This window comes from Oryctolagus cuniculus, chromosome 18 (genome assembly GCF_051225735.1).
Source record: "Oryctolagus cuniculus isolate XC-2025 breed Fujian yellow rabbit chromosome 18, ASM5122573v1, whole genome shotgun sequence".
NCBI classification, from domain to species: Eukaryota; Metazoa; Chordata; class Mammalia; order Lagomorpha; family Leporidae; genus Oryctolagus; species Oryctolagus cuniculus.
In genome coordinates this window covers 19,512,417-19,539,903 of record NC_142884.1, presented here as the reverse complement: position 1 = coordinate 19,539,903, position 27,487 = coordinate 19,512,417, and the positions used below count along the sequence as shown (strand labels likewise).

General features: G+C 44.1%; 1 protein-coding gene across 4 annotated transcripts; it reads right to left on the bottom strand.

The window, feature by feature from the left end:
• Positions 1–1,353: 1,353 nt before the first annotated feature.
• LOC149120810 (zinc finger protein 569-like) lies at positions 1,354–27,487 on the bottom strand. Of its 4 annotated transcripts, none has more exons than XM_089319317.1 (6): positions 27,307–27,487; positions 26,880–26,933; positions 14,077–14,232; positions 9,506–9,563; positions 6,254–6,380; positions 1,354–5,943 (listed from the first exon to the last, which is right to left on the bottom strand). In XM_089319317.1, exons 4-6 carry the CDS (start codon positions 9,518–9,520, stop codon positions 5,843–5,845), a joined length of 243 nt encoding a protein of 80 aa, XP_089175443.1. In that variant the 5' UTR covers positions 9,521–9,563; positions 14,077–14,232; positions 26,880–26,933; positions 27,307–27,487; the 3' UTR covers positions 1,354–5,842. The 4 variants fall into 4 exon arrangements, with proteins under 4 accessions (XP_089175443.1, XP_089175444.1, XP_089175446.1 ...); XM_089319318.1 differs by having other exon boundaries at positions 27,121–27,465; XM_089319320.1 differs by lacking the exon at positions 14,077–14,232.

The window sequence follows — 27,487 nt, the reverse complement described above, 5'->3', positions numbered from 1 at the left end:
CCTGCAGTGCCGGCCTCCCATACGGGCACTGGTTCCAATCCAGCTCCTCTCTTTTTTTTTTTTTTAAAGATTTATTTATTTATTTGAAAGAGTTATATAGAAAGATAAGGAGAGAGAGAGAGAGAAAGAGAGAGAGGTCTTCCATCTGCTGGTTTACTCCCCAACTGGCCGCAACAGAATGAGCTATTCCAATCCGAAGCCAGGAGATAGGAGCTTCCTCCGGGTTTCCCACATGGAAACATGCAGAGAGCTGGATTGGCAGTGGAGCAGCCGGGACTGGAACCAGCACCTCTGCTGTGGCCTGGGAAAGCAGAAGATGGCCCAAGCCCTTGAGAAACTGCACCGCATGGGAGACTGTGGGGAGCAACTCGGACTAGACTGTTACTGGAATTAAGACTTATTCTATGCATCTGCTCTCCCACAATATGGCGCTGAGAAGGGAGAAACAGCTTCTACGCAGCTGCCTCCAGTTCAACCAATAAACTGTAGGACCTGCTCCTGATTGGAGGAGAGCAGCGTACTCGGCGTGTGGGTAGCAGAGTTGGGATTGGCGGAAAAGGACTATGAAGGAGGAGAGAGACAACATGCACCAGGAACATCTATCTGAAGGAGCACCTGTGCAGCCCCCGAGAGAGCCGGCCGGCGGTGTGCCGCTCCCCCGCGGAAGTGGGGAAGGTGGCAGGGGGAACTGCCCTTCCACAGAGGTGGAAGGGACGGTAGCCAACCCGGGAAGAACCAGCAGCAAACCCGGGGAGGGCCGAGCAGACAAAAGAACAGCGCAGGGTCCTGTGTCGTTCCTCCACAAAGAGGGGCAGCGACAGGAGACTGGTAAGAAGCTCTTGGCTCCTGGCTTCAGATTGGCACAGCTCTGGCTGTTGCGGCCAACTGGGGAGCGAACCAGCAGATGGAAGACCTCTCTCTCCCTGCCTCTGCTTCTTCTCTGTGTAACTCCGACTCTCAAATAAATAAATAAATCTTTTTTAAACAAGACATTGCAAATGTTAAAAATTAAAATTTAACCTGTTTTGTTAAAAACAACCTTTTAAAGATAAAAATAACGTGGTTTTTGTTCAATTATTCCAGACTATATTCTCACATATAGGGGTAGTGCTAGAAAGAATAGGAAAAAACATGAGAGGACAGAGTAAATACCTGAGATAATAGAGAAATATCTGTTCAAGTGCTTTTCAGTGCAAGAGTAGCTGGTAGAATTAAAGACAGCGTGTGATGTTACAAATCAGTCAGAAACAAGAGTGTAACTCCTCATGCAAAAGGGAGAGCACTGAAAGTAGCCATGAAACGTAAGCCAAAACCTTAGAAGAGAGTGACTGAAATTAGAACACACCAACCACAACCACAAAAAATGGGTTAAATTTATTATAAGAATCTCAGAGTAAAATTTTTTTTTTGACAGGCAGAGTGGAGAGAGAGAGAGAGAGAGAGAGAGAGAGAGAGAGATCTTCCTTTGCCGTTGGTTCACCCTCCAGTGACTGCTGCGGCTGGCGTACCACGCTGATCCGATGGCAGGAGCCAGGTAATTGTCCTGGTCTCCCATGGGGTGCAGGGCCCAAGCACCTGGGCCATCCTCCACTGCACTCCCTGGCCACAGCAGAGAGCTGGCCTGCAAGAGGGGCAACCAGGACAGAATCCGGCGCCCCGACCGAGACTAGAACCCGGTGTGCTGGCACTGCAAGGCGGAGGATTAGCCTAGCGAGCCATGGCACCAGCCCCAATACATAAATTTTTAAAGAGTGTTTTAAATATACATTTTTGAAAATATAAGTAATACCTCAAAGGAAATGGTTCTGTGGGTTACCACCATATGAGTAAAGAGGAAATGAGAAGAATTACTTTCCAGTATCATTTTGTACTTTAAAATATTTGTACTATGAACATGTGTTGTATATTCATAAAGTTAAATAAAAGTGTATTAGACACTGTATTAATCAGTATGATGAGAACAAACTATGGGAAGGTAGTTATTTGATGAAAGGATTGGCACATAAAACTGGAGGACCCCACCTAAGCTGATTGAATAGGGAGAAATACAATGAGCAGAAAAGGAAAACTGAAAATTGAGGTTAAATATGGTATAGTAAATATATGAGTATATCCTTGATTCTACCCAAAGCCACACTAAAATGAGATAAACAGAATGGTATCAACAAAGACCACAAGAGAGAACAATGGATGACACACAAAGATAATTTTAGCAAATAGAAAAAGGAGTATCCTGACAGAAGAATTTAGAAAGATGAAACCCAGGTGCCTCAGAAGAAGAGGTCAAAGGGTAAAATCAATTCCTACAATATAACTAAAGAAAGGTTCAAGAATAAGAGAAAGCATATGCCATGAAAGATGGGCATGAATTGAGGGGCTAACAACAAGAGGACTGATTGGACCTACAGGGCAAACAGATGGCTGCATTGTACACTGAGGTGCCTATCACTCCTCTACCCTAGCGAGGATAGGATACCATTCTCTGCTTCTAAAGAAAGGAAGACGGAGAAGCTCTGCATTCAGGGACACCAGTCGCAGAAGTACAATGAAAAGAAACTAGCTCGGCTGTCGCCGCAGCTCACTTGGCTAATCCTCCACCTGTGGCGCTGGCACCCCGGGTTCTAGTCCCAGTTGGAGCGCATGATTCTGTCCCATTTGCTCTCTTCCAGGCCAGCTCTCTGCTGTGGCCCAGGAGGACAGTGGAGGATGGCCCAAGTGCTTGGGCCCTGCACCTGCATGGGAGACCAGGAGGAAGCACCTGGCCTCCTGGCTTCGGATCGGCGAAACGTGCCAGCCGTAGCGACCATTTAGGGGGTGAAATCAACAGAAGGAAGACCTCTTTCTCTGTCTCTCTCTCACTGTCTAACTCTGCCGGTCAAAAAAAAAAGAAAAGAAACTAGATCAAATGTAGGGTAGGAAAAATAAAGTCTACATACTGAAGGGAAAGACCGTCCTCTGGTGCTGCTTACCTCCTATGGCAAACGGAGATGTTTTCTCCCTATCTGCCAGACGGAGAATGAAGTGAGGGAAAACGTCCCGTGAAGTTGTGAAGTTGTCCCGTAAAGGCAGAAATTTGTTTGCAGGTTATAAATGTAGAAAAGAAAGCAGAATGTGAAGCTCTTAGGTCACCTCAGTTACCGGGGAAGCGGGAAGCAGAATTAAGCAAAAGATGTTGAGGGAGAAGGTAAGATCATCATGGTATTATCCAAGCAGAAGAGGAAGAGAATTCCAAGGGCAAGACCAAAATGCAAATATGATAGGAAAGGCTCCCTGTTTCAAGATGGTGCAATACAAAAAGTTGCTAGTACATTTTCCTCTCTACAAGTAAGGAGTATGATCCAAGAAGGCAGGTGTAACTCCAATTATAGTAAATGGGTTGGTATTGACACATATAGTGGAGAATGAAATGGGGAAGAAGGATTCCAAGAAGACAGTTCATGCTGATACTGGACCAACAAAAGCAGTTGAGTGTCAAAATAAATACCACATCTTGAAGGTCAGAAGTAACAAACCAATCAGTGTTGTAAGTACAATATTGAGATTTGAGAGTGTAAATTCATGACGAGATACATCAAAGAAGCCAAGACAACAAGAACACATTCTGACATACTATGTTTTTAAGAAGTCTGTTAGGGTATGGGTGTAAGATTTAGAGTTGAGTTATCTTAGAGGGGATGTAAGATTCAGACTTGTAGCTGCAGGAAATAAAGCCTAAACTTACTTAAACACATGAAGAATACAGGACTTCAGCATGAAGTAGGGATGCCTTTCTATAAATTAAGGGTTGAAAAACTTTTCTTAAAAGTATCAGTAAATATTTTAGGATTTGTGAGCCATATGGTCTTTGTCAAAACTATTTAACTTTGGTATTATAATGTAAAAGCAGTTATATATAAAAGACAGAAATGATTGAGTGTAGCTGTGTTCCAATAAAACTTTACAAAACCAGTGGCAGGCCTCTATGGCATAATTTGCTGACCCCAGTACTAGATCAGAGCACTCATTTTCCTTCTCCAACATTATCTTTCTTGTAGTAGTAGGCAAAGAAAAACTATTATTGATCAAAAATAGAATGAGCTGCAATCAAATCTATAGAAAACTATCACAAAAGAAAAAGAAACATGATACACAAAAATACAAACTAAAATTTTTAATATAGATGATAATCTTGACTAAATGTGTTACCTTAAGTTAAAAAAATTTTAATGAAAAAATTACCTGTGAATCAAGAGCTCAAAATATAAATGCATGAGGAAGAAACAAGAAAACAGAAAGAGATAAAAAAAAAAAAAAAAAACTTACTCAGTAAAGCCAAGCAAATAATTAGAAGGGAAAAATAAAACTACCACTAAAATGAACAATACTATATAAGCAGACTTCTAAAACAAAAATATTTTTACAATTAGAATTTTGGGACAGTTTCTTTACATTGTAAAACAATATTATGGATAAAATAGACATCCTGGTGCATCACTAGGCTGCGAGAAGTAGCATAAATCTCACAGAAGAAAATGAACAAAAGAAATACTACTAGCTAAAACTAGATTTAGGAGAGACAGTTAGAAATAAGCTGGAGGATGGGTCTGAAGTGAGTGTCCTGGCAAACAAAAGCCCTGCTGATGGAAGTATAAGCTTTGGGCCAGTAATAAGAAAAACTCAACTGAAGCTCCCACAAAATGCCAGAGTCTTCAAAGAAGGCTCTCAATTGATAGTGCCTCTTAGTACTTACTAGAAACACATGCAAATCATCTTCCTAAGAAAGTAATACCAATGTAGGACAAACCATGTATACAAGACATCTTCCAAAATGGAAAATGCATATATAAAAAATTAAGCATGGATTTCAAAATTTTTATTCATACAAATAAACATCTTGGGGCCAGTATCATGGCATACCAGGTTAAGCTGCTGCCAGTGATGCCATCATGGGTGCCAGTTCGAGACCAGCTGCTCTACTTCCAATCCAGCTCCTTCCTAATGTGTCTGAGAAGGCGGTGGAAGATGGCCCAAGTGTTTGAGCCTCTGCACCTTTCTGGGAGACCCAGAAGAAGCTCCAGGCTCCTAGCTTCAGTATGACACAGCCCCAACTGTTGCAGCCATTTGGGGAGTGAACCAGCAGATGGAAGATTCTTTCTATCTATCTCTCCCTCCCTCTCACTGTAACTCTGCCTTTAAAATAAATAATAAATAAGTCTTTTTAAAAAATCTTGTAATTCCATTTTCATGAATTTTAAGTACCCTCATATATGTATATGTATAATCATATGTAATATACACACATCACAGGCATATACATATGTCTATGCACACATACATAATAAATATAGCTGAAGATAGATGCTAACAAAATCAGCACCGACTTTAAAACTTTAAGTAAAAGGGTGGTAATCATTACTAAAGTATGTGAAGAAAAGCTAAAAATGCAGTGGAAAGTATAGTATGGGTATAGATATGATGCTAAGTGGTTTAGAATGGAAGGAAGAAGAGAATGAAAGGACTATAACGTCAACAGGTTTATTTGTACAACTGCAAACCTGTTAACTTCTGTATGCAAAAGAAAAGGATTATTTTATATATGTAAAAATCAGCAAAGATACTGAAGATGCTAGTACCAGAATAATAATCAAAGTAAGGTTGAAAGTTAATTCAGAAAGGTTGGTACCTAACATACAAGTAAGAAGGCCAAACAGACCTCTAAGTCCTGAGGAAGTTAGGAATGGTATTTAGAAATGACACCTTAGGTTTATGAAGAGTTCAATCAAATAGTCTATAGAACTTTTTTTAAATATGCTTTTAGAACATTTCATTGATTAACCACTGTCATGGTACTGACCCCGCCTCACTAACCTGGACAGTGTCTCCTTAGCGCCTCTTCCTCTACCACCCATGGTTCTTCTTCTTGTTCCAACTTGAAAATCACATCAGGTTTGGTGAATGGGTAGCCTGTCAAAAGGAAATGGCATCCGTGTGGGCATAGATACTAAAAACAAAGAAGCAGCCAAGAAACGAGCCGGCCCAGGGAAGCTGGGCTTTCCGAAGGACAAGAAGACGTGGCTTCTGGGAATGCTGCTTCCTGAAACCCAGTTAAGGATGGCCTTTCGCTCGGAAAGCTGCAGCACGGACAGACACAAACACAGGGTTCTCAAAGCCAAGCTCACTCTAACGGTTAAAAGTGCCATTGCTTTGAGAACACTGGGTGAGGGAGGAGATACTTTATACACAGAGTTCGAGTTACACAGTAAACCACTCTTACCCACTGTGATTAAGTTGTTATAGTTCTCTAGCATCACGTTCCGGTAGAGATTCCTCTGAGTGGGATCCAGCTGCTTCCATTCCTCCTGGGTGAAGTCAATAGCCACATCTTTGAATGTCACTGTTCCCTGTAACAACACACTCCTACTCAATCTGAAGCCATTCATTTTGGGTGATGTGGACACAACGTGTTGAACCTTGTTCTGATAGAATTTGAGGGAGATATTAAAAATAACTTTACCTGGCTTTATTATTTTCTGAAAGAACCCCCCCCCATATTAGCAACACCCTGTCAGTTTATGTTCATTCACTGATTCAGAAAGCACATATCTTGAATAACTATCACGAAATAAAGAAAAGATCTTGGGTATCAATTTATATTGAGTGTAAAAGAAATGGAAAAATAAAATTATATTCAAGTTAATTGATTTGGAGCCTCATTAGATTTCATTTTTTTATTTTTATTTATTTATTTATTTATTTTGACAGGCAGAGTGGACAGAGAGAGAGAGAGACAGAGAGAAAGGTCTTCCTTTGCCGTTGGTTCACCCTCCAATGGCCACCACGGCCGGTGCACTGCGGCCAGCGCACCGCGCTGATCCTATGGCAGGAGCCAGGTACTTATCCTGGTCTCCCATGGGGTGCAGGGCCCAAGTACTTGGGCCATCCTCCACTGCACTCCCTGGCCACAGCAGAGAGCTGGCCTGGAAGAGGGGCAACCGGGACAGAATCCGGCACCCCGACCAGGACTAGAACCCGGTGTGCCGGCGCTGCAAGGTGGAGGATTACCCTAGTGAGCCATGGCGCCAGCCCCTCATTAGATTTCAAAGGCAGGAAAAATTTGAAGAAGGATTTGGATGGAGGCCAAAACAAGAAGAGAATAAAAGGTGAAATGAGGTATAGTAGGTCACCCAGTTGGAGATATTCACTGATTTAGCAGTTGGACACATAGTCATGAGATCAAGAGCAATCTGTTGAAAATAAAGATTTGCTGATTAACCTTTATAATATGTGCCGGCAGCCATGAAAAATGGGATCAGACTGCTTGAGGAGCTTATGTATACTTAAAAATGAGGGCCACAGATAGAAAAGATGTCCTGATAAAAAGATTTATTTTTCAATGATCAGAAATATTATTATAACTGCAACTATGAAAAAATAACATGAAGAAAGCTATAGGATGAGTTTCTGAAAGGAGCCATGTAAACTGAATACATAAATCTAATGTACCTTTCCTAGTTCAAAACTGAAATGGCCCAAAGAATATGAACACAAGAAAAAAAAATTTCAACAAAACAGAAAAAAAAGGGAGCAATTCATAATTCCTACCTTTTAGGCAATTTCTACTGAAGATTAGATGAGATAGAAGGATTCTAAGAGATAACTCAGAGCTAATATTTTTAAAAATTTATTTTTAGGTCCTAAAACAGGTGGAAAACATCTGGCCCACAGACCATATAAAGCCTGCAAAATCATTTGGTCTGGCCCTACCAAGGCAACCAAAGGCAGGACTCAAAATTCAATAAATCGGTAGCAGGCTAATTTTTAAGATGATAATTTTATATGGCCCATGAATTATGTTATAAATATCCAAATCTCTGCTTCTTTTTTTTTTTAAAGATTTATTTATTTATTTGAAAGTCAGAGTTACACAGAGAGAGGAGAGGCAGAGAGAGAGGTCTTCCATCCGATGGTTCACTCCCCAATTGGCCGCAACGGCCGGAGCTGCGCTGATCCAAAGTCAGGAGCCAGGAGCTTCTTCCAGGTTTCCCACGTGGGTGAAAGGGCCCAAGGACTTGGGCCATCTTCTACTGCTTTCCCAGGCCATAGCAGAGAGCTGGATCGGAAGTGGAGCAGCCAGGTCTCGAACTGGTGCCCATATGGGATGCTGGCGCTTCAGGTCAGGGTGTTAACCTGCTGCACCACAGTGCCAGCCCCTCTCTCTGCTTATAAAAAAAAGTTTCCCCATCCCTGTCCTAAGAGGATAAACACTCATTAAGAAAAAGAATTCGTCAGCGCTGCGGCTCACTAGGCTAATCCTCCGCCTTGCGGCGCCGGCACACTGGGTTCTAGTCCCGGTCGGGGCACCGGATTCTGTCCTGGTTGCCCCTCTTCCAGGCCAGCTCTCTGCTGTGGCCAGGGAGTGCAGTGGAGAATAGAATGGCCCAGGTGCTTGGGCCCTGCACCCCATGGGAGACCAGGATAAGTACCTGGCTCCTGCCATCGGATCAGCGCGGTGCGCCGGCCACAGCGCACCGGCCGTGGTGGCCATTGGAGGGTGAACCAACGGCAAAGGAAGACCTTTCTCTCTGTCTCTCTCTCTCTCACTGTCCACTCTGCCTCTCAAAAAAAAAAAAAAAAAAAGAATTAAGATAGAGCTGTTGTACTGATGGGAACTCAGAATTCTTTCTCACTGAAGATCATGGTATTTGAAACAAGCATATCCAGAAGACAACAGCAAAGTGTCAAGGACTAGTGTTGTGGTGTAGCAGGTAGAGTCACCACCTGCAATGCTGGCATCCCATATGAGTGCCATTTCATGTCCTAGCTGCTCCACTTCCTATACAGCTCTCTGTTAATGTGACTGGGAAAGCAGCAGAAGATGGCCCAAGTGCTTGGGCCCCTGCCATACCCACGTGGGTGAGCCAGAAGAAGCTGTGGGCTCAGGGCTTTGGCTTGACCCAGGCTTGGCCCATCCTTGGCCTTGCAGCCATTTGGGGCATGAACCAGTGGGTGGAAGACCTCTCTCTCTCTCTCTCTCTCTCTCTCTCTCTCTACCTCTCTGTAATTGCCTTTCAAATAATTATTTTTTTAAAAAAAGGGATAATTTTCTATTGATGTTAATTTGCATTCTTTCCAATGTTAGGCTATTTCGACAGATAGTCTTTGTTTTATCCTTAATGAAAAGAAATCAACAAAAAAATCCAGGTTTACAATTATAAGAAGTTACATTGTAATATTTCAATTGTTTTAGATGCCAATGATAAGCTTATTCCTGATAGAAAATGTTTATTTTTAAACTGAAATACAATGAAAACTATAAATTTCTTACATAAAAAATGAAATTCAAATTTGAAGTCCAATTTTAGTTTCTCCAAATGGATGTATTTCATAAACTACATTTTAACTCCTTCCTACTTTTTAATCTTCCAATTCTACTTCCTCTGCCTGTCTAATTACTGTATGGATCACGGCAGTGCCCTGAAGTTGCATAATAGAATAAGATAAGAACCAAAGACTATTTCATATTTACCTGGGATTCAGTCATTTCCTCTTCTTTCCAGGAAAGTACAGAGCCTGGGGAGGTAGAGCTGGGGAAGAGAGTGAGTCATTAGAAAGGGTTTGTCTTGTGGTTTCAGGTTTCAGAAATCTGCACCAACAGGTAGATTAAAGGTCACTTTGTGGCAAAATGTTACTTGGATCCATCTGAAAGGCCAAAAATACCAATACCACTATAGTTTGAACTTTTATCCTCTTGAACTCAAGAGTTATCTCCAAAGTTTCATGTTAATGGCACTAAGTCCAAGTACAATGTTTAGAGGTGGGACCCATGGGAAGTGATTAATTTGGAATAGGCATTGGAAAGGAGTCCCCAAGACTGAATCCTAGTGGCTTTATAAGAAATACAGAAATGGACATAGTCAAGGGGTAGGCATTGTGGTACAGCAGGTTAAATTGCTGCTTGGGAGGCCCACATCCCCTATCAGAGCTGCTAGTTTGAATCCTAGCTACTCTACTTCCAATCCACCTCCCTGCTAACACACCTGGGAAGCAGTGGATGATGGATCAAGAACCCGAGTTCTCATTATTCATGTGGGAGACCCAGATGGAGTTCTCATCTCCTAGCTTCAACCTGGCCCAGCCCCGGCTTTTTGTGACCATTTGAGCAGTGAACAGATGGAAGTGTGTGTGTGTGTGTGTGTGTCCCTCTCTCTCTCTCTCTGCCCTTCTCTCTCTGCCTTCATAAGTAAACACATACATACATACAATTGTTTTTAAAAAGCTATAGTCAGGGGCTGGTGCTGTGGTGTAGTGGGTTAAGCTGCTGCCTGCAGCGCCAGCATGCCATATGGGCACCAGTTCAAGTCTCAGCTGTTCCACTTCTGATCCAGCTCTGTGTTAAAGCACCTGGGAAAGCAGCAGAGTATGTCCCAGGTGCTTGGGCCCCTGCACCCATGCGGGAAACCCAGAAGAAGCTCCTGGCTCCTGGCTTAGGCCTGGCTTAGCCCTGGTTGTTGAGACCATTTGAGGACTGAGCCAGCAAATGGAAGATCTCTCACTCTGTCTCTCCCCTCCTCTCTGTAATTCTGCCTTTCAAATAAATAAAATAAATATTAAAAAAAGAGACACAGTAAAGATATAGTCAGATATGTGTGTTCCTGTCTCTTGCCATGTGATGCCCTGTGCTATCTAGGGATACTGCCAGAAAGAATCCATCATCAGAGGCTGAACAAACAGGGCCTGCTGAACAAACAAATCCTGGCCTTCAGAACTATGGGCCAAGATAAACCTCTTTTTTTTTTTTTTTTATAAATTAGCCTGCTTTGGGTATTTTGTTAAAATGGTGAAAAGATGACAACCAAATATTCACATCATAGAAGGCCTCGTAAGTGCGAAGAGGACTGATGTGATCATGCAGAACTTAGCCACAGGGCAGATAGGACAGGAGCATGTACGTGGGAGATGCCCCATAACTATTAATAGCTCTGTATCAGAGAACACACGTGTACTGCTTCATGAAAACATATACCCAAGAAAGTTAGGAAACTGACAAAATACGTAAGATAGTGTACTAAGACATTTAAAAAAGGAATAATTAAGTAGGAATTAAACAGGAATTTAACAAAAAGTCTGATAATTAGATTTTGAGGAAGGAATGAAAAGTTGGTATGTGCTTAGTAATATGTATCAGAGACAGTGATGGTAAAAGAGTGAACTCTTTATTTTTAATAGAAAAAAACCCTAAAACTGAAAAGTACTAAATCATGGTAGGATAAGCACATTATTAGAAAATTGGAGGGGCCAACACTGTGGTATAGCAGGTAAAGCTGCTGCCTGCAGTGCCAGTATCCCATATGGGTGCCGGTTCGAATCCCAGCTGCTCCACTTCCCGTCTAGCTCTCTGTTATGGCCTAGGAAAGCATTAGAAGACGGCCCAAGTGCTTGGGCCCCTGAACCCACGTAGGAGACCCAGAAGAAACTCCTGGCTTCTGGCTTTCGTTTGGTTTAACTCTGGCCATTGTGGCCACCGAGGGAGTGAACCAGCGCATGGAAGACTTTCTCTCTCTCTCTCTCTTTCTGCCTCTGCCTCTCGGTAACTCTGCCTTTCAAATAATTAAGTAGTTTTTTAAAAATTCAAATAGTTTTGCCAAAAAATACAAATTCAATTAAAAAATATATACTTGCAATAGGTTCAAGTAATACTACAATGTAGAAGGACAAACACAGATGTCTCCCCTCATGCAACCTATTTCGCAGATTTAATTTGATTCGGGAAAGTTTTCCTCTTATTTTATGTCCAGCTCCTTTTGTTATTGCTGCTATTCATTTCATTGATTTTGTCATTCATTAAAGTTTCCTCCTAAAGAGTCTTTTAAAGAAAACTTTAGGGGCCTGTGCTGTGGCATAGTGGGTAAAGATGCCGCCTGCAGTGCCGGCACCCCATATGGATGCTGGTTTGAATCCCGGCTGCTCCACTTCCAATCCAGCTCTCTGTTATGGCCTGGGAAAGCAGTAGAAGATGGCCCAGGTCCTTGGGCCCCTGCACCTCTTGGGAGACCCAGAAGAAACTCCTGGCTCCTGGATTTGGATCAGCACAGCTCCAGCTGTGTGTGGCCACCTGGGGAGTGAACCAACGGATGGAAGACACCTCTCTCTCTCTCTCTCTCTCTCTCTCTCTCTGCCTCTCCTTCTCTCTCTGTGTAACTCTGACTTTCAAATAAATAAATCTTTTAAAAACAATAAACTTTAGGCTACATGAATTATAGTGAGAAAAAGTAGAGATTTGCTAGGAGCAAAGAGATTTGCCTTCTAATCCTCCCTCTGCCACTAATAAACACTGTCTCCCCTCCCAGAGTTCTGCTTTCTCAGAGCCATCAGCAACCTTTAAGAGGACAGCGGCATACGATGTTTTTTGTTTGTTTGTTTGTTTGTTTTTGACAGGCAGAGTGGACAGTGAGAGAGAGAAAGACAGAGAGAAAGGTCTTCCTTTTCTGTTGGTTCAGCCCACAATGGCCGCTGCGGCAGGGGCACCGCGCTGATCTGAAGCCAGGAGCCAGGTGCTTCTCCTGGTCTCCCATGGGGTGCAGGGCCCAAGCACCTGGGCCATCCTCCACTGCACTCCCTGGCCACAGCAGAGAGCTGGCCTGGAAGAGGGGCAACCGGGACAGAATCCGGTGCCCTGACCGGGACTAGAACCCAGTGTGCTGGCGCCGCAGGCAGAGGATTACCCTATTGAGCCGTGGCGCCAGACACGATGGTTTCTAAGCAGCTGCTGCAGTACTGTGAAATTGCTAGAAAAATTTTACATCTTGCTAAGGATGCAGAACCAGCATGTTTGAGAGACCAGATATGGCAGACACTATTAATTAGACACTAAAACAGCCACTGTTTCCACCTTATTCACTGAAAATGAAACCTCTATTGTATCCAAGTGGCAATATACCTCTGTTGTATCAAAGTGGGGTGAATTGTGATTGTCAATAAAGAGAATCTCATTCTCTTTTCCAGCTTCTTTCTCAGTATTCTTTGCAGCTAAGAGTTATTTTGTGACAGAATACTGGTCAATAGGAGTCAATAAGATGTCTACTATGGGGAAAGGTTATAAAAAATTTCTGTTCTCTGGTTTAAAAATAAATGATAGGCATTAGAATAAAGCTCAATTTCTTCTTCTTGACTTAGATATGGCTACAATGCCTGGATATTTAGCAACTGACTTTGTAACCTGAGGTGACAATTATATGAATAAATAGTGATTAGTTAAAGAGGATGGATCAAGGAGCCTGGCACTGTCACATAGCAGGTAAAACCACTGCCTGCAATCCCAGCATCCCATATGGGCATGGGTCTGAGTCCCGGCTGCTCCACTTCCAAACCAGTGATCCAGCTCCCTGCTAAGTGCCTGGGAAAGCATCAGAAGATGCCCCAAGTCCTTGGGCCCCTGCACCCATGTGGGAGACCCAGATGAAGCTCCTGCTCCTGGCTTCAGATCAGCCCAGCTCCTTTCATTGTGGTCACCTGGGGAGGGAACCAGCAGACGGAAGATCTCATTCTCTCTCTTTGTAACTCTACCTTTCACATAAATAAATAAATAAATCTTAAAAAAAAAAAAGATGATGGTTCGAAAGACAGAAAGCACCACATTTTGATGACAGGGAAGCACTGAAATAGTCTGGAATCTACTTTTAGTCCTCTTGTTAAGTGAAACAATAAAAGCTTTGGTTGTTTAAGCCACAATTAGATTCAGCCAAAACTAATAATAATTCTAAGTACAAGACAGGTTTGGTGTTAAAATTTGAATGTTTCAACAGGGAGAAGTAATAAAGTGAGGTGACATGTTTTCATATTCCAGGGGAGATACATGAATTTTCTCAGGTTGGTTCTTGATCCCACCAATGCTATACTGCAATATCCTTTAATTTTCTTCTCATCCATCTCCCTTCCTCCACTTTACCTCAACTCTGAACAAGTTCACTACTCTTCTAAAACTAGGGCACAGGGGTGGGCATTTTGTGAGGGGACTAGGGCCACTTGGGATCTCCTATCAGGAGGACTGGGTTCAAGTCCTGTCTCCTCTTTTGATTCCAGCTTGCTGCTAATGTGTACCTGTGGGAGAGCAGGTGATGCTGGTTCAAGTATTCAGGTCCTGGCCGCTCATGTGAGACATCTAGATTGAGTTACAGGCCCCTAGCTTCAGCCTGGCCCAGCCATAGATGTTGCAGGCGTTTGGGAAGTGATCCAGCGGGTGGAAGCTATCAGTCTCTGTCTCACAAATAAAACAAAAATTAATTAAATAAAACCAGGGGCACACTATCTCATGTAAAAACACAAATCAATATTTGTTTATGAATGAATCCTATTCTTAGCAAGCAGATTGTCAAAACTCCAGAAAATGTTAACATCAATTCTGAAGGGACAAGCAGTTACCGTGAAGGGGCCCAGAAGAACCCCATGGAGGGACTTCAATCATGTCAACATAGAACTCAGCCTCCCTGAAAAGAAAAAGCAGCTCCACGTTGACAAATGACAAATGGTGGGTACATAGAAAGGAACTGGATATGGTTCACACTGCTGTAGTCATATGTAGAATGTGATCAAGGGTATTATACTGGACTTCTGTTACAAGAAGAGATCTAGATATACTCATCTCTCCATCAACATCATTGTTTAAGAGAATGAGTTTCTGCTGAAATCTGAAGTTCATTGGGTGAAAAACATATCCTCAGGGTTCAGGTGAATCCAGGCCTTGCTTATTCAGTACCCCAAGCCCAGAAAGATTAATTATTGAAAGAAATGACATTGAACTTCAGCTGCTTTGATTCAGCAACCTACAACCGTTAAAAACAAATGCATCAGGATATTTTGGATAGTATCTATGGCTCTAATAAAGGAATGGTTCAGCGAGCTGGTAAAGCTGGTAGAAAAGATTAAAAAGTTGTCCACCTTTGGACAGATGATCCCTAAGAAACTAGATGGCAGATGATCCCTAAGGCCTTTTAAATATTTTAAAGACACAATAAAAACCTTCTATTTGAAAAAGAAAAACAAAACAAAACACTGTTTTACAAAATACTTAGGTCATCCCCTTTTCTCCCTACCACCTTCAGTGATGTTATCATATAATTGTATGTACAATCTGTCATGTTCTACATTCCATCCTGGTTCCACCTCTACCTGGCGTGAATTATTAAAAGCTTGCATACAGTAAAATTCACTGTTTGTTTTGGAATATTTTATGGTTTTGACAAATGCAATGTCAAACAACTGCATCTCCATCACTCCTAAACCTCTAGGGTGTTTCTCCTTTATACTTAATGCATTCCCCACACACAATCCCTGGAAACTACTGGTATGTTTTCTTTCCTCTGAGTTTTTCCTTTTCCAGGGTGTTGTGTGAATGGAATCATATAATATGTAGGCTTTAGGGGCCGGCGCTGTGGCTCAGTAGGTTAATCCTCCACCTGCGACAACCAGCATCCCATACGGGCACCGGTTCAAGATCTGGTTGTTCCACTTCTGATGCCGCTCTCTGCTATGGCCTGGGAAAGCAGAAGAAGATGGCCCAGACTCTTGGGCCCCTGTACCCACGTGGGAGACCTGGAGGAAGCTCCTGGCTCCCAGCTTTGGATCAGGTCAGCTCCAGCTGTTGCAGCCATTTGGGGAATGAACCACAGATGGAAGACCTCTCTCTCTGTCTCTCCCTCTCACTGTCTGTAACTCTATCTCTCAAATAAATAAATAAAATCTTTTTTAAAAAATAAAAAAATATAGGCTTTAGGTCTAGCTTCCCTCATATAATAAAATTTTTAAATTACTATTTAAGCTTTATCTATGTTGTATGAATCAATAGTTCATATCTTTTTACTACTGCGTAGAATTCAATTTTGTAGATGTACCAGAGTTAATTCCTTTACTTTTTGAAAGACATTTGGTTGTCCTTTTAAAAAGCAGCTATAAACATTCTCGGAAAGATTGATGTGTGAATGTAAGTCTTCACTTTACTTGAATAAATACTTAGAATTGGGATTGCTAAGTAATACGGTTAGTGCATATTTGGCTTTTAAAAAAAAACCCAAACTGTTTTCCAAAGTGGCTATACCATTTTGTATTCTTGCCAGGAATGTATAAGAGATACTATTAACACTATCTATGGAATGCATGAAATCTGTTCTCTTTATATTAATAAAAAATTTTTTTAAAGTGATACTGTCGAGGCCAGCGCTGTGGCGTAGCAGGTAAAGCTGCTGCCTGCAGCACCAGCATCCCATAGGGGCACTGGTTTGAGTCCCAGCTGCTCTACTTTTTTTTTTTTTCTTTTTGACAGGCAGAGTGGACAGTGAGAGAGAGAGAGACAGAGAGAAAGGTCTTCCTTTGCCGTTGGTTCACCCTCCAATGGCCGCAGCGCGGCCGGCGCACTGCGCTGATCCGATGGCAGGAGCCAGGAGCCAGGTGCTTTTCCTGGTCTCCCATGGGCTGCAGGGCCCAAGCACCTGGGCCATCCTCCACTGCACTCCCTGGCCACAGCAGAGAGCTGGCCTGGAAGAGGGGCAACCGGGACAGAATCCGGCGCCCCAACCGGGACTAGAACCCGGTGTGCCGGCGCCGCTAGGCGGAGGATTAGCCTAGTGAGCCGCGGCGCCGGCCTGCTCTACTTCTGATCCAACTCTCTGCTATGGCCTGGGAAAGCAGTAGAAGATGGCCCAACTCCTTGGGCCCCTGCACCCATATGGGAGACCTGGAAGAAGCTCCTGGTGCCTGGCTTCAGATCAGCGCAGCTGTGGCTGTTGTGGCCAACTGGGGAGTGAACCAGTGGATGGAAGACCTCTCTTCCTCTCTCTCTGCCTCTCCTTCTCTCTCTTTGTAACTCACTTTCAAATAAATCCTTTAAAAAAAAAAAAAAAAAAAAAAAAGGACATCATACTGAAACTGAAGGAAATTTATCGCCAGCAGAACTACCTTGCAAGAAATGTCAAAAGGTTCTTTAAGGAGAAAAAAAAAAATGATGCAGGTAGAAACTTGGAAGGAAAATAAAGTAGAAGCATCAGAGCAGGACTAATGAAAGTAAAGTCTTTTGGTTCTTTTATTCTTAACTGATCTAAAAGATGAATGTTTACTTCAACAATAATGAGGGCAGGCATTCTACTGTAGTAGGTAGGCTGCTTAGGATGCCCTCATCCCATATTGGAGTGACTGGTTTGAGTCATGGCTTCTCTGTACTTCTAATTCAGCTGCCTGTCAATACTCCTGGAAGATAACAGACGATGGCCCAAGTACTTAGGTTCCTGCTACCCACAGGGGAGACCTGGACAGAGTTCAGGCTTCTGGCCTTGGCCTAGCCTAGTCCTAGCTGTTGCAAGCATTTGGGGAGCAAACTAGCGGATGGAAGAATTTTTCTATCTTTCTCTGTCACTCTGCCTTTCTTTTAAGATTTTACTTATTTATTTGAAAGGCAGAGTGACAGAGAGGCAGAGAGAGTGAGAGTGAGAGAGAGAAAGAAAGAGAGGTCTTCCATCTGCTGGTTCACTCCCCAGTTGGCCCCAACGGCTGCAGCTGCACCTATCTGAAGCCAGGAGCCAGGAGTTTCTTTCAGGTCTCCCATATGGGTGCAGGGGCCCAAGGACTTGGGCCATCTTCTACTGCTTTCCCAGGCCATAGCAGAGAGTTGGATCAGAAGTGGAGCAGCCGGGACTCCAGCCGGCGCCCATATGGGATGCCAGCACTGCAGGCATTGGCCTTACCCACTATGCCACAGCTGGCTCCCACTCTACCTTTCAAATAAATATTTTTATAAAAAATTAAAGCAATGATGATAACAATGTATTGGGTGATTACCACACATGAGTAAAGTAAAATGAATGCCAGAAATGTCCTAGGGGATAAGAGGGAGAAATTAAGAACACTCTGCTGTAAGGTCCCTATATTCCATGTGAAGCAGTATAGCATTTTTTGAAAGTCAACTTAGACTAAAAATACTATATTCAAGAGAAAGGTGTTTGGGGCAGTGGTTAAACCTCTGCTCAGGATGCCCACATCCCATACTGGACTGCCTGACTTTGTTTCCCAGCTCCATTCTCTATTCCAGCTTTCTGTTAAGGACTGGCAGCTGATGATGGTTCAAGCAGTTGAGTCCTTGCCACCCATGTGGGAGGCCTGGATTGATTTCATGGCTCTTGGCTTCAGCCTGAGACAGCCGTAGCTACTGCAGGGATTTGGGGACGAGGGGTCTCTCTGTCTCACTGTAACTTATTCTCAAGTAAAATAAACACATTTTAAAAATATGTTGAAAACTTTCAGGTAACCCTAAAATTAAAGAAATATAAATGATACAGCAAAAGAGGAGATAATAAAAAATGATAAAATGTTCAATGAAAACCAGAAAATCAGACAAAGGCAAAAAAAAAAAAAGATCAAAGGAAACAAATATTTGTTAGGAGAATGGTATGGTAGATATTAATTTATCTATAAATAAGAGTAAATGGTCTAAACATACCAATTAAACTACTGTGCTCAGAATGGATTTTAAAAAGTATATTTAATTATATATATATCTACAAGAAATGCACTTTATCATAAACACTCAGGTTAAAAGTAAGGAATGAGGATAACACCAGAGAAAACAGAAAAATGAACTCTAGAGATCTGTTCTTAGAAACAAACAAAAAAAAAATGTGTTAAAATCAATCTTACAGGGGCCGGCGCCGCGGCTCACTAGGCTAATCCTCCGCCTAGCGGCGCCGGCACACCGGGTTCTAGTCCCGGTTGGGGCGCCGGATTCTGTCCCGGTTGCCCCTCTTCCAGGCCAGCCCTCTGCTGTGGCCAGGGAGTGCAGTGGAGGATGGCCCAGGTGCTTGGGCTCTGCACCCCATGGGAGACCAGGAAAAGCACCTGGCTCCTGGCTCCTGCCATCGGATCAGCGCGGTGCGCCGGCCGCAGCGCGCTGGCCGCGGCGGCCATTGGAGGGTGAACCAACGGCAAAGGAAGACCTTTCTCTCTGTCTCTCTCTCTCACTGTCCACTCTGCCTTTCAAAAAAAAAAAAAAAATCAGGCCGGCGCCGCGGCTCAGTAGGCTAATCCTCCGCCTAGCGGCGCCGGCACACCGGGTTCTAGTCCCGGTCGGGGCGCCGGATTCTGTCCCGGTTGCCCCTCTTCCAGGCCAGCCCTCTGCTGTGGCCAGGGAAGGCAGTGGAGGATGGCCCAGGTGCTTGGGCCCTGCACCCCATGGGAGACCAGGAAAAGCACCTGGCTCCTGGCTCCTGCCATCGGATCAGCGCGGTGCGCCGGCCGCGGCGGCCATTGGAGGGTGAACCAACGGCAAAGGAAGACCTTTCTCTCTCTGTCTCTCTCTCACTGTCCACTCTGCCTGTCAAAAAAAAAAAAAAATCAATCTTACAGGAACTCTGAGATGTAATCAAATGCTTAACCAGGGGAAGGATGACTTAAACCAGACAGGTGATCTGTGTGACATTTTACCTAATGCATTCAAAATTCACAAAAGTGAAAAAACTCTAAAACACACAGAATAATTCCAATAAAAACTGTATAAGACCCTAATCAAGAAAATCTGCTCAACTTATTAAAGTTAATAAAAGGAATCCTAAGTTAATGTCACACTTAAAAATCGGAAAAGTTAGCAAATTAAAGATGCAAGTTTTCTCAAAGTTATCTATGAAATTAATAAAATTCCAATCACAAGGTTTGAAAGGTTCTCAAGCTAACGCTCAAATCTAGTTAAAATGAAAGACCTGGAAAGAATGAAATGAAAAAAATCAAAGAGCATGGATAGGGGCCAGCGCCGTGGCTCACTTGGTTAATCCTCCGCCTGTGGCGCCGGCATCCCATTTGGGCACCGGGTTCCAGTCCCGGTTGCTCCTCTTCCAGTCCAGCTCTCTGCTGTGGCCCGGGAAGGCAGTGGAGGATGGCCCAAGTGCTTGGGTCCCTGCGCCCACATGGGAGACCAGGAGGAAGCACCTGGCTCCTGGCTTCAGACCGGTGCAGCGCCAGCCGTAGCGGCCATTTGGGGAGTGAACCAACGGAAGGAAGACGTTTCTCTCTTTCTCTTTCTCTCTCTCACTGTCTATAACTCTGTCAAATAAAAAAGAAGAAGAAAAAGAACATGGATGGTACAGAGAAGCCGTGATTCAAACCAGTCACTCTGATATGGGATGTGGGTGTCCCAAGCAGCCCACCTACTGCACTACAATGCCTGCCCTCATTATTGTTTAAGTAAACATGGATAGTAAGCTACTATGTTATATATATTTGCATATATTAAAAAAGGAAAGAAACGTGAAAAAACTAACAATTTTAGAACAATCTGCAGACGGGATGAAAACAAGATTTCTCTATGTTTTATATACATTTTCTGCATATAATTTGCTGTACTTTGTTTTGTGTATTTGATTTTCCAACCAGGTAAATGTTTCACATAATTATAAAATTCAATTAATTATTAAAAGCTCTGCCTAAAAATCAAAAGCAAAATAACACAAATGAACCTAAGCATATATCAACTTTCTGGTTTAACCATACTGAGAGAATTCCTTCTAGCTACTTCAAAACACAATGATTTTTTTAACCTTACTTTCCTAGAAGGATTATATCCTAGCAACAAATACATTTATAAAGAAATGTTAAAATATTTATAGTAGAAAGATTGTAAGTACTGAGAATGTTATTTTTTTTAAATTTTATTTATTTATTTATTTTTATTTGACAGATAGAGTTAGACAGTGAAAGAGAGGGAGACAGAGAGAAAGGTCTTTCTTCCATTGGTTCACCCCCCAAAATGGCCGCTATGGCCGGAACTATGCCGATCCGAAGCCAGGAGCCAGGTGCTTCCTCCTGGTCTCCCATGGGGTGCAGGGCCCAAGCACTTGGGCCATCCTCCGCTGCACTCCCAGGCCACAGCAGAGAGCTGGCCTGGAAGAGGAGCAACTGGGACTAGAACCCGGCACCCATATGGGATGCCGGCACCGCAGGCGGAGGATTAACCAAGTGAACTGCAGTGGCAGCCCCGAGAATGTTACTTTGAAACTATTTTATTTATGTGTAGATACATAGATGGATGGATAGATGAGCAAATAAAAGATACAAAAATAAAAACAAAGATTAAAATCCTGTAATTCCACATTTTTAACTTTGGACATAGCAGTATGAACTCGTGATTACTACTTTGTTAAGAATGCATTTGCTACTATAATATGAATTAACCTTGAAAACATGCAGCCAGTGCCGCGGCTCACTAGGCTAATCCTCCGCCTTGCGGTGCCAGCACACCGGGTTCTAGTCCCAGTTGGGGTGCCGGGTTCTGTCCCGGTTGCCCCTCTTCCAGGCCAGCTCTCTGCTGTGGCCCAGGAAGGCAGTGGAGGATGGCCCAAGTGCTTGGGCCCTGCACCCCATGGGAGACCAGGAGAAGCACCTGGCTCCTGCCTTCAGATCAGCATGGTGTGCCGGCTGTGGTGCACCGGCCGCAGCGTGCCGGCCACGGCGGCCATTGGAGGGTGAACCAATGACAAAAGGGAAGACCTTTCTCTCTGTCTCTCTCTTTCACTGTCCACTCTGCCTGTCAAAAAAAAAAAAAAAAAAAAAAAGTAAAAGAAAAAGAAAACATGCAAAGTGAAAGAAGTGAGTTAAGAGTCTACATATTGAGGCCAGCACTGTGGTGTAGCAGGTAAAACCAATGCCTGCAGGGCTGGCATCCTATATGGGCTCTGGTTCAAGCCCCAGCTGCTCCACTTCCAATCCAGCTCCCTTCTAATGTGCGTGGGAAAGTGGCAGAAGATGGCCCCAATCCTTGGGCCCCTCCACTCATGTGGGAGACACGAAAGAAACTCTAGGCTCCTGGTTTCTCCAGCCATTACAGCCATTTGGGAAGTGAACCAGTGGATGGAAGACCCCCCCATCTCCCCCTACTCTGCCTTTCAAATAAATAAATCTTTCAAAAAATCATACACACAAAAAGCCTACATATTATTTAAGTGCCCAAGCACTTAAAGCCATCTTTCATTGCTTTCCCAGGCCATAGCAGAGAGCTGGATCGGAAGAGGAGCAGCCGGGACTTGAACCTGCACCCATATAGGATGCTGGCACTGCACGCTGGGGTTTTAACCCACTGTGCCACAGCACTGGCCCAGAACTGTATACTTTAAGTGGATTAAATGCATTGTATATGAATTAAATCTTAGTGAATCTGTTAATAAAATATTTTCTAGTTCTTTATGCACACACACACACACACACATACCCTATAGAAACAATAAAACAGTGATCACAATAAGAGCAAGCACCGTAATTATGGTTTCAAAATATCATTTCCCACTTAAAGGAATCAGGGTATCATACTGAAAGGACAGATCTCATGCCAAGGGCATGTACAAAATGGTATTTGGGGCTGGCGCCGTGGCTCACTAGGCTAATCCTCTGCCTTGCGGCGCCGCACACCAGGTTCTAGTCCTGGTCGGGGCGCCGGATTCTGTCCCGGTTGCCCCTCTTCCAGGCCAGCTCTCTGCTGTGGCCAGGGAGTGCAGCGGAGGATGGCCCAAGTCCTTGGGCCCTGAACCCCATGGGAGACCAGGATAAGTACCTGGCTCCTGCTATCGGATCAGCGCGGTGTGCCGGCTGCAGCGCGCTGGCTGCAGCGGCCATTGGAGAGTAAACCAACGACAAAGGAAGACCTTTCTCTCTGTCTCTCTCTCTCACTGTCCACTCTGCCTGTCAAAAAAAAAAAAATGGTACTTGGAGTTCTTGTAAGACCAGAAATGTAGGATGCCATTAAAAACTACTAGGGATGTGATAAAAGGATTCAGAAACCATTTTAAAAAGGTGGCCAAGGGGCCAGCACTGTGGCATAGTGGGTTAAGCCACTGCCTGCAGCACCATCATCGCAAATGGGCACCAGTTCAAGACATGGCTGCTCCACTTCCCATCCAGCTCTCTGCTACTGCCTGGGAAAGCAATAGAAGATAGCCCAAGTGCTAGGGCCCCTGCACCCGTGTGGCAGACCTGAAAGAACCTCTTGGCTCCTGGCTTTGGATTGGCACAACTCTGGCCATTAAAGCCACCTGGGGAGTGAACCAGCAGATGGAAGACCTTTCTCTCTCTCTCTCTCTAACTCTACCTTTCAAAAAAAAAAAAAGGTGGCCAAAGATGGGAACATTTGGGCTTCAAAAGAAAAGTAATTGCAATGGTTTAAAACACATCAACTATGTGTTTTTTTTTTTGTTTTTGTTTTTGTTTTTGTTTTTTTTTTTTTTTTTGACAGGCAGAGTAGACAGTGAGAGAGAGAGAGAGAGAGAGAGAAAGGTCTTCCTTTTGCCGTTGGTTCACCCTCCAATGGCTGCCGCGGCCAGCACGCTGCAGCCGGCACATCGCACTGATCCGAAGCCAGGAGCCAGGTGCTCCTCCTGGTCTCCCATTCGGGTGCAGGGCCCAAGGACCTGGGCCATCCTCCACTGCACTCCGGGGCCATAGCAGAGAGCTGGACTGGAAGAGGGGCAACCGGAACAGAATCTGGTGCCCCGACCGGGACTAGAACCTGGTGTGCCGGCGCCGCAAGGCGGAGGATTAGCCTATTGAGCCATGGCGCCAGCCAAAAACACATCAACTATGTTAAAATCATATATATGTAAATATATAAGGTTAATAATAACTCATCAGGAGATGTTGAGAACGATTCAAAAGTCCAAAAACTTCTAAAGGACAGTGATCTATTTATTCTGTCTTTCTTGTACAAATTGTACCCTGGTTGGGTAACAAAACACTTATGGGAATTTTTTTTCTTTAGACAAATATTTCAGCTCATTAATGAAGAAGAAATGACAGAATTCAAATACAACTACTTTATAACTCCAATGAAACAATGGGTCTAGCTAATAATTATCCATGTTTCCTAAAAACATAATAGCAAGACCTGTTCTATTTTTAAAATATTTGACAACCAAAGAGAAAAATACCCTTCTATCTCTCCATCAGTAGTCCTTCAACCCCATCAGGAACTTCCGTTCCTTGAATCTACCAATTTTTCACTGTCCCTGACCCCTTGCTATCCTCTCTTTTCTAGTTATCTGTCCTAAAATCCATAGTCAAACAACATAACCAATTCTTAAATCCATGGGCAAACAACATAATCAAATCTTGCTAACTCAGACGACTTTCGCCTCTGTTTGACATTTTTCTAATTTGCTTTATGAAACCAATACACGCACTAAGTCCAACTTCTCCCCTGTGGGTACAATTATACAGATGAACACCGCAGAAAAGAAATCACACAGCTATGTGGAATAGGCTCACTCTAAATTCATGAATACTAACGTTAAGTGGTTCTTCACTACTTCCTTGAAAATCATATTTCTCTGTGTTCTGTTACACTCTCTTAAGCGATTTTTTTTTCTCATTCCTCAAACCCTCAACCTTCCTCTACCAACCTCACTCTCAGCCAAGTCTCTTGCTTCCTACTTCAATATAAAATTGAAGCAATCAGAAGAGAAGTGTTATAAGCTCTCACTAACACATCAGTCCATCTACCTGTATCTGAGCCAGGTACTTCTTTCTCTCCTGCTGCTATTACGGTCATGCTCCAAACTAAGGCAAACTCTATTATTAGATCCTGTTTGCTCTGGCTACTTAAAGACACGTTTATGGTATTACTCTCTTTTCTTTGCTGTATCATCAAATTTGTCTATCAGATCATTTTAATTAACATATAAAGAGTGAACATATAGCTCTTAACTCCAACTATCACTCCTTTCACTTCTTCCATTTAAGAAAAAATACTTCAGGAATTATCTAAACTGTGGTACAGTGCATTAAGCTACTGCTTCCAACCCTGTATTACAGAACTGGTTCAAGTTCCAGCTGCCCAGCTTTCAATCCAGCTTCCTGCTAACATGCAGGGAAAGGCAGCAACTCATGGCTCAAGTACTTGGGCCTCTGCCACCCATGTGGAAGACCAGATGGAGCTCCTGGTTCCTGGCTTTGGCCTGCTCCAGACCTAGCTGTTGTGATCATCTGGGGAGTGAATCAGTAGATGGGAGAGAGAGAGAGCGAGAGAGCGAGAGTGAGAGAGCGAGAGAGAGAATGTGTGTGCATGTCCCTCTCTCTTTTTTTTAATTTTTATTTTATTTTATTTATTTGAGAGAGTTACAGACGGTGAGAGGGAGAGACAGAAAGGTCTTACATCCATTGGTTCACTCCCCGATGGCCGCAACAGTCGGAGCTGCACTGCTCCAAAGCCAGGAGCCAGGAGCTTCTTCCGGGTCTCCCACATGGGTGCAGGGGCCAAAGGACTTGGGCCATCTTCTACTGCTTTCCCAGGCTGTAGCAGAGAGCTGGATTGGAAGAGGAGCAGCCGGGACTAAAACCGGCGCCCTTATGGGATGCTGGCGCTCCAGGCGGAGGATTAACCTACTGCGCCACGGCACCGGCCCCTCTTTCTCTCAAATAAATAAATCTTGGGGGTAAAAGTTATCTGGACTTGATATTTCCAATTTTTGTTCTTCAGTTTTCTCTTTAGCCTCATACTCCAATGAAACTGCTTTCCGGAACATCAATGACTAAATTCTCAGGCCTCATTTACTTGGCCTATCAATAGCACCTGACAGTTCTCATTAAAACACCTTCTTCCCTTGGATTCCTGGATACCACCCTCATCTAGTTGTCCTCAATCTTTTTAACTAGTCCTTTCCAGTTTCCTTTGCTGATTTCTCCTTTCAGCTGTGGCATAGTGTGTTAAGTATCTGCCTGCTGAACTGGCATCCCATACGGGCACCAGTTCTAGTCCCAGCTGTTCCACTTCCAATCCAGCTCTCTGCTATGGCCCGGGAAAGCAGAAGATGGCCCAACTGCTTGGGCCCCTGCACCCACCTGGGAGACCCAAAGGAAGCTCCTGGCTCCTGGCTTCGTATAGGCCCAGCTCCAGCTGTTGCAGGCACTTGGGGTGTGAACCAGTGGGTGGAAGATCCCCCTCTCTCTGTCTCTCCCTCTTCCTCTCTGTAGCTCTGCCTCACAAGTAAATAAATCTTTTTTTAAGAAAAGAGTACATTGTAGCATGTACCAAATAGTTGCTGCTAAACCCCCATTTATAAATGCAAGAAATCTGGCAGACCCAAATTACCATCAATAGGAGCAAATGCATTAAAATGTACACTACAAAAAAACTTTTAAACCATGACACAGATGTGTAATTTTTCAAATGAAAACTTATTAATCACACATTGTTAAAAAGAAAGAATGCCTGGGAGCCAGCGTTGTGGTGCAGTGGGTTAATGCCCTGGCCTGAAGCGCAGGCATCCCATATGGGCGCCAGTTCGAGACCTGGCTGCTCCACTTCTGATCCAGTTCTCTGCTATGGCCTGGGAAAGCAGTACAAGATGGCCCTAGTCCTTGGGCTCCTGCACCTATGTGGGAGACCCGGAAGAAGCTCCTGGCTCCTGACTTCCGATTCGTGCAGCTCCGGCCATGGTGGCCAATTGGGGAGTGAACCAACGGATGGAAGACCTGTCTCTCTCTTTCTCTCTGCCTCTCCTCTCTCTGTGTAACTCTTTCAAATAAATAAATAAATCTTTATAAAAATTTAAAAAAGATTGCAGAACTGTATGTATAGTGCATTTACAACTTTACGTCATTACGCACCTATATAAGAACATACGAATACATGCATATAGATTCGAAAATAAAGATGAGTAAATTGTGACAGTGCCTCCATGGCTGGTAGACGTATGAACGATTTTTGTTCTCTGAACTTTTCCGTGTTTTGCGATTTTGGGCAAGGGATTGGGGAGCAAGGAGAGAAAATTGAATACGCACACAAAACGACATTGTTAACATAAGAATATACAATTAAAAGTAGGTATTGCAGTGTTGGGCCTACAGCGATGCAGTGTCACACATTTACACACACAACCCAACCCTACCTTCATTCACGGAGTTTCTCGTTCCTGTCACGGACGGTGGCGCCCATGTTCATACTGAAACATAAAACGGAAAAGCACATCCCCAAAAAGCGTTTGCAGGCACGATCCCAAGGCCACACTCAGCCAGCCAAATGTCCAGCAAATTCCAGGCACTTCACGCCACACCCACGGCCTCAGGGAACGGCCGGCCCCGGCCCCGCAGGCCCCGCTCCCTCCCTGCGCAGAGTCCCCGAGGACTCACCCCCGAGCCCGCGCGCGGACTCAGGCCCCGAGTCCACGCCCCAGGCCGCACTCTCGGCGCGGGTTAGGATAGGGGCGCCCCTGAGGTCACAGCTGGCGGCGACTGAGAGCCACAAAATGCTTCGGTCCGCTAGACGCAGGGCAACGCTTCCCAGACGCCCCCGCGGCTCACCCGGGTGGGACTAACCTGCCCGTTTGCCATTAGTGAGAAAACCAACGGCGGCATTGAAAGGTGCGCAGCCCTGCGCAGGAGCACCAGCCGGGGGTCTGGCGAGAGCAGCCTCCCTTGATCTCCTCAGGGAGTGCAACCAGGTACTGCGAAGAATCGGAATGGGGCCGCGACTTCGCGGTCCCGAACTACATTTCCC

Bases quoted from the DNA above. Each gene is read 5' to 3' on its own strand.
- LOC149120810 (XM_089319317.1), bottom strand. The intron at 5,944-6,253 runs GTAAGAGTGGTT...TCCTTTTGACAG, and splicing joins TAACAACTTAATCACAGTGG to GCTACCCATTCACCAAACCT.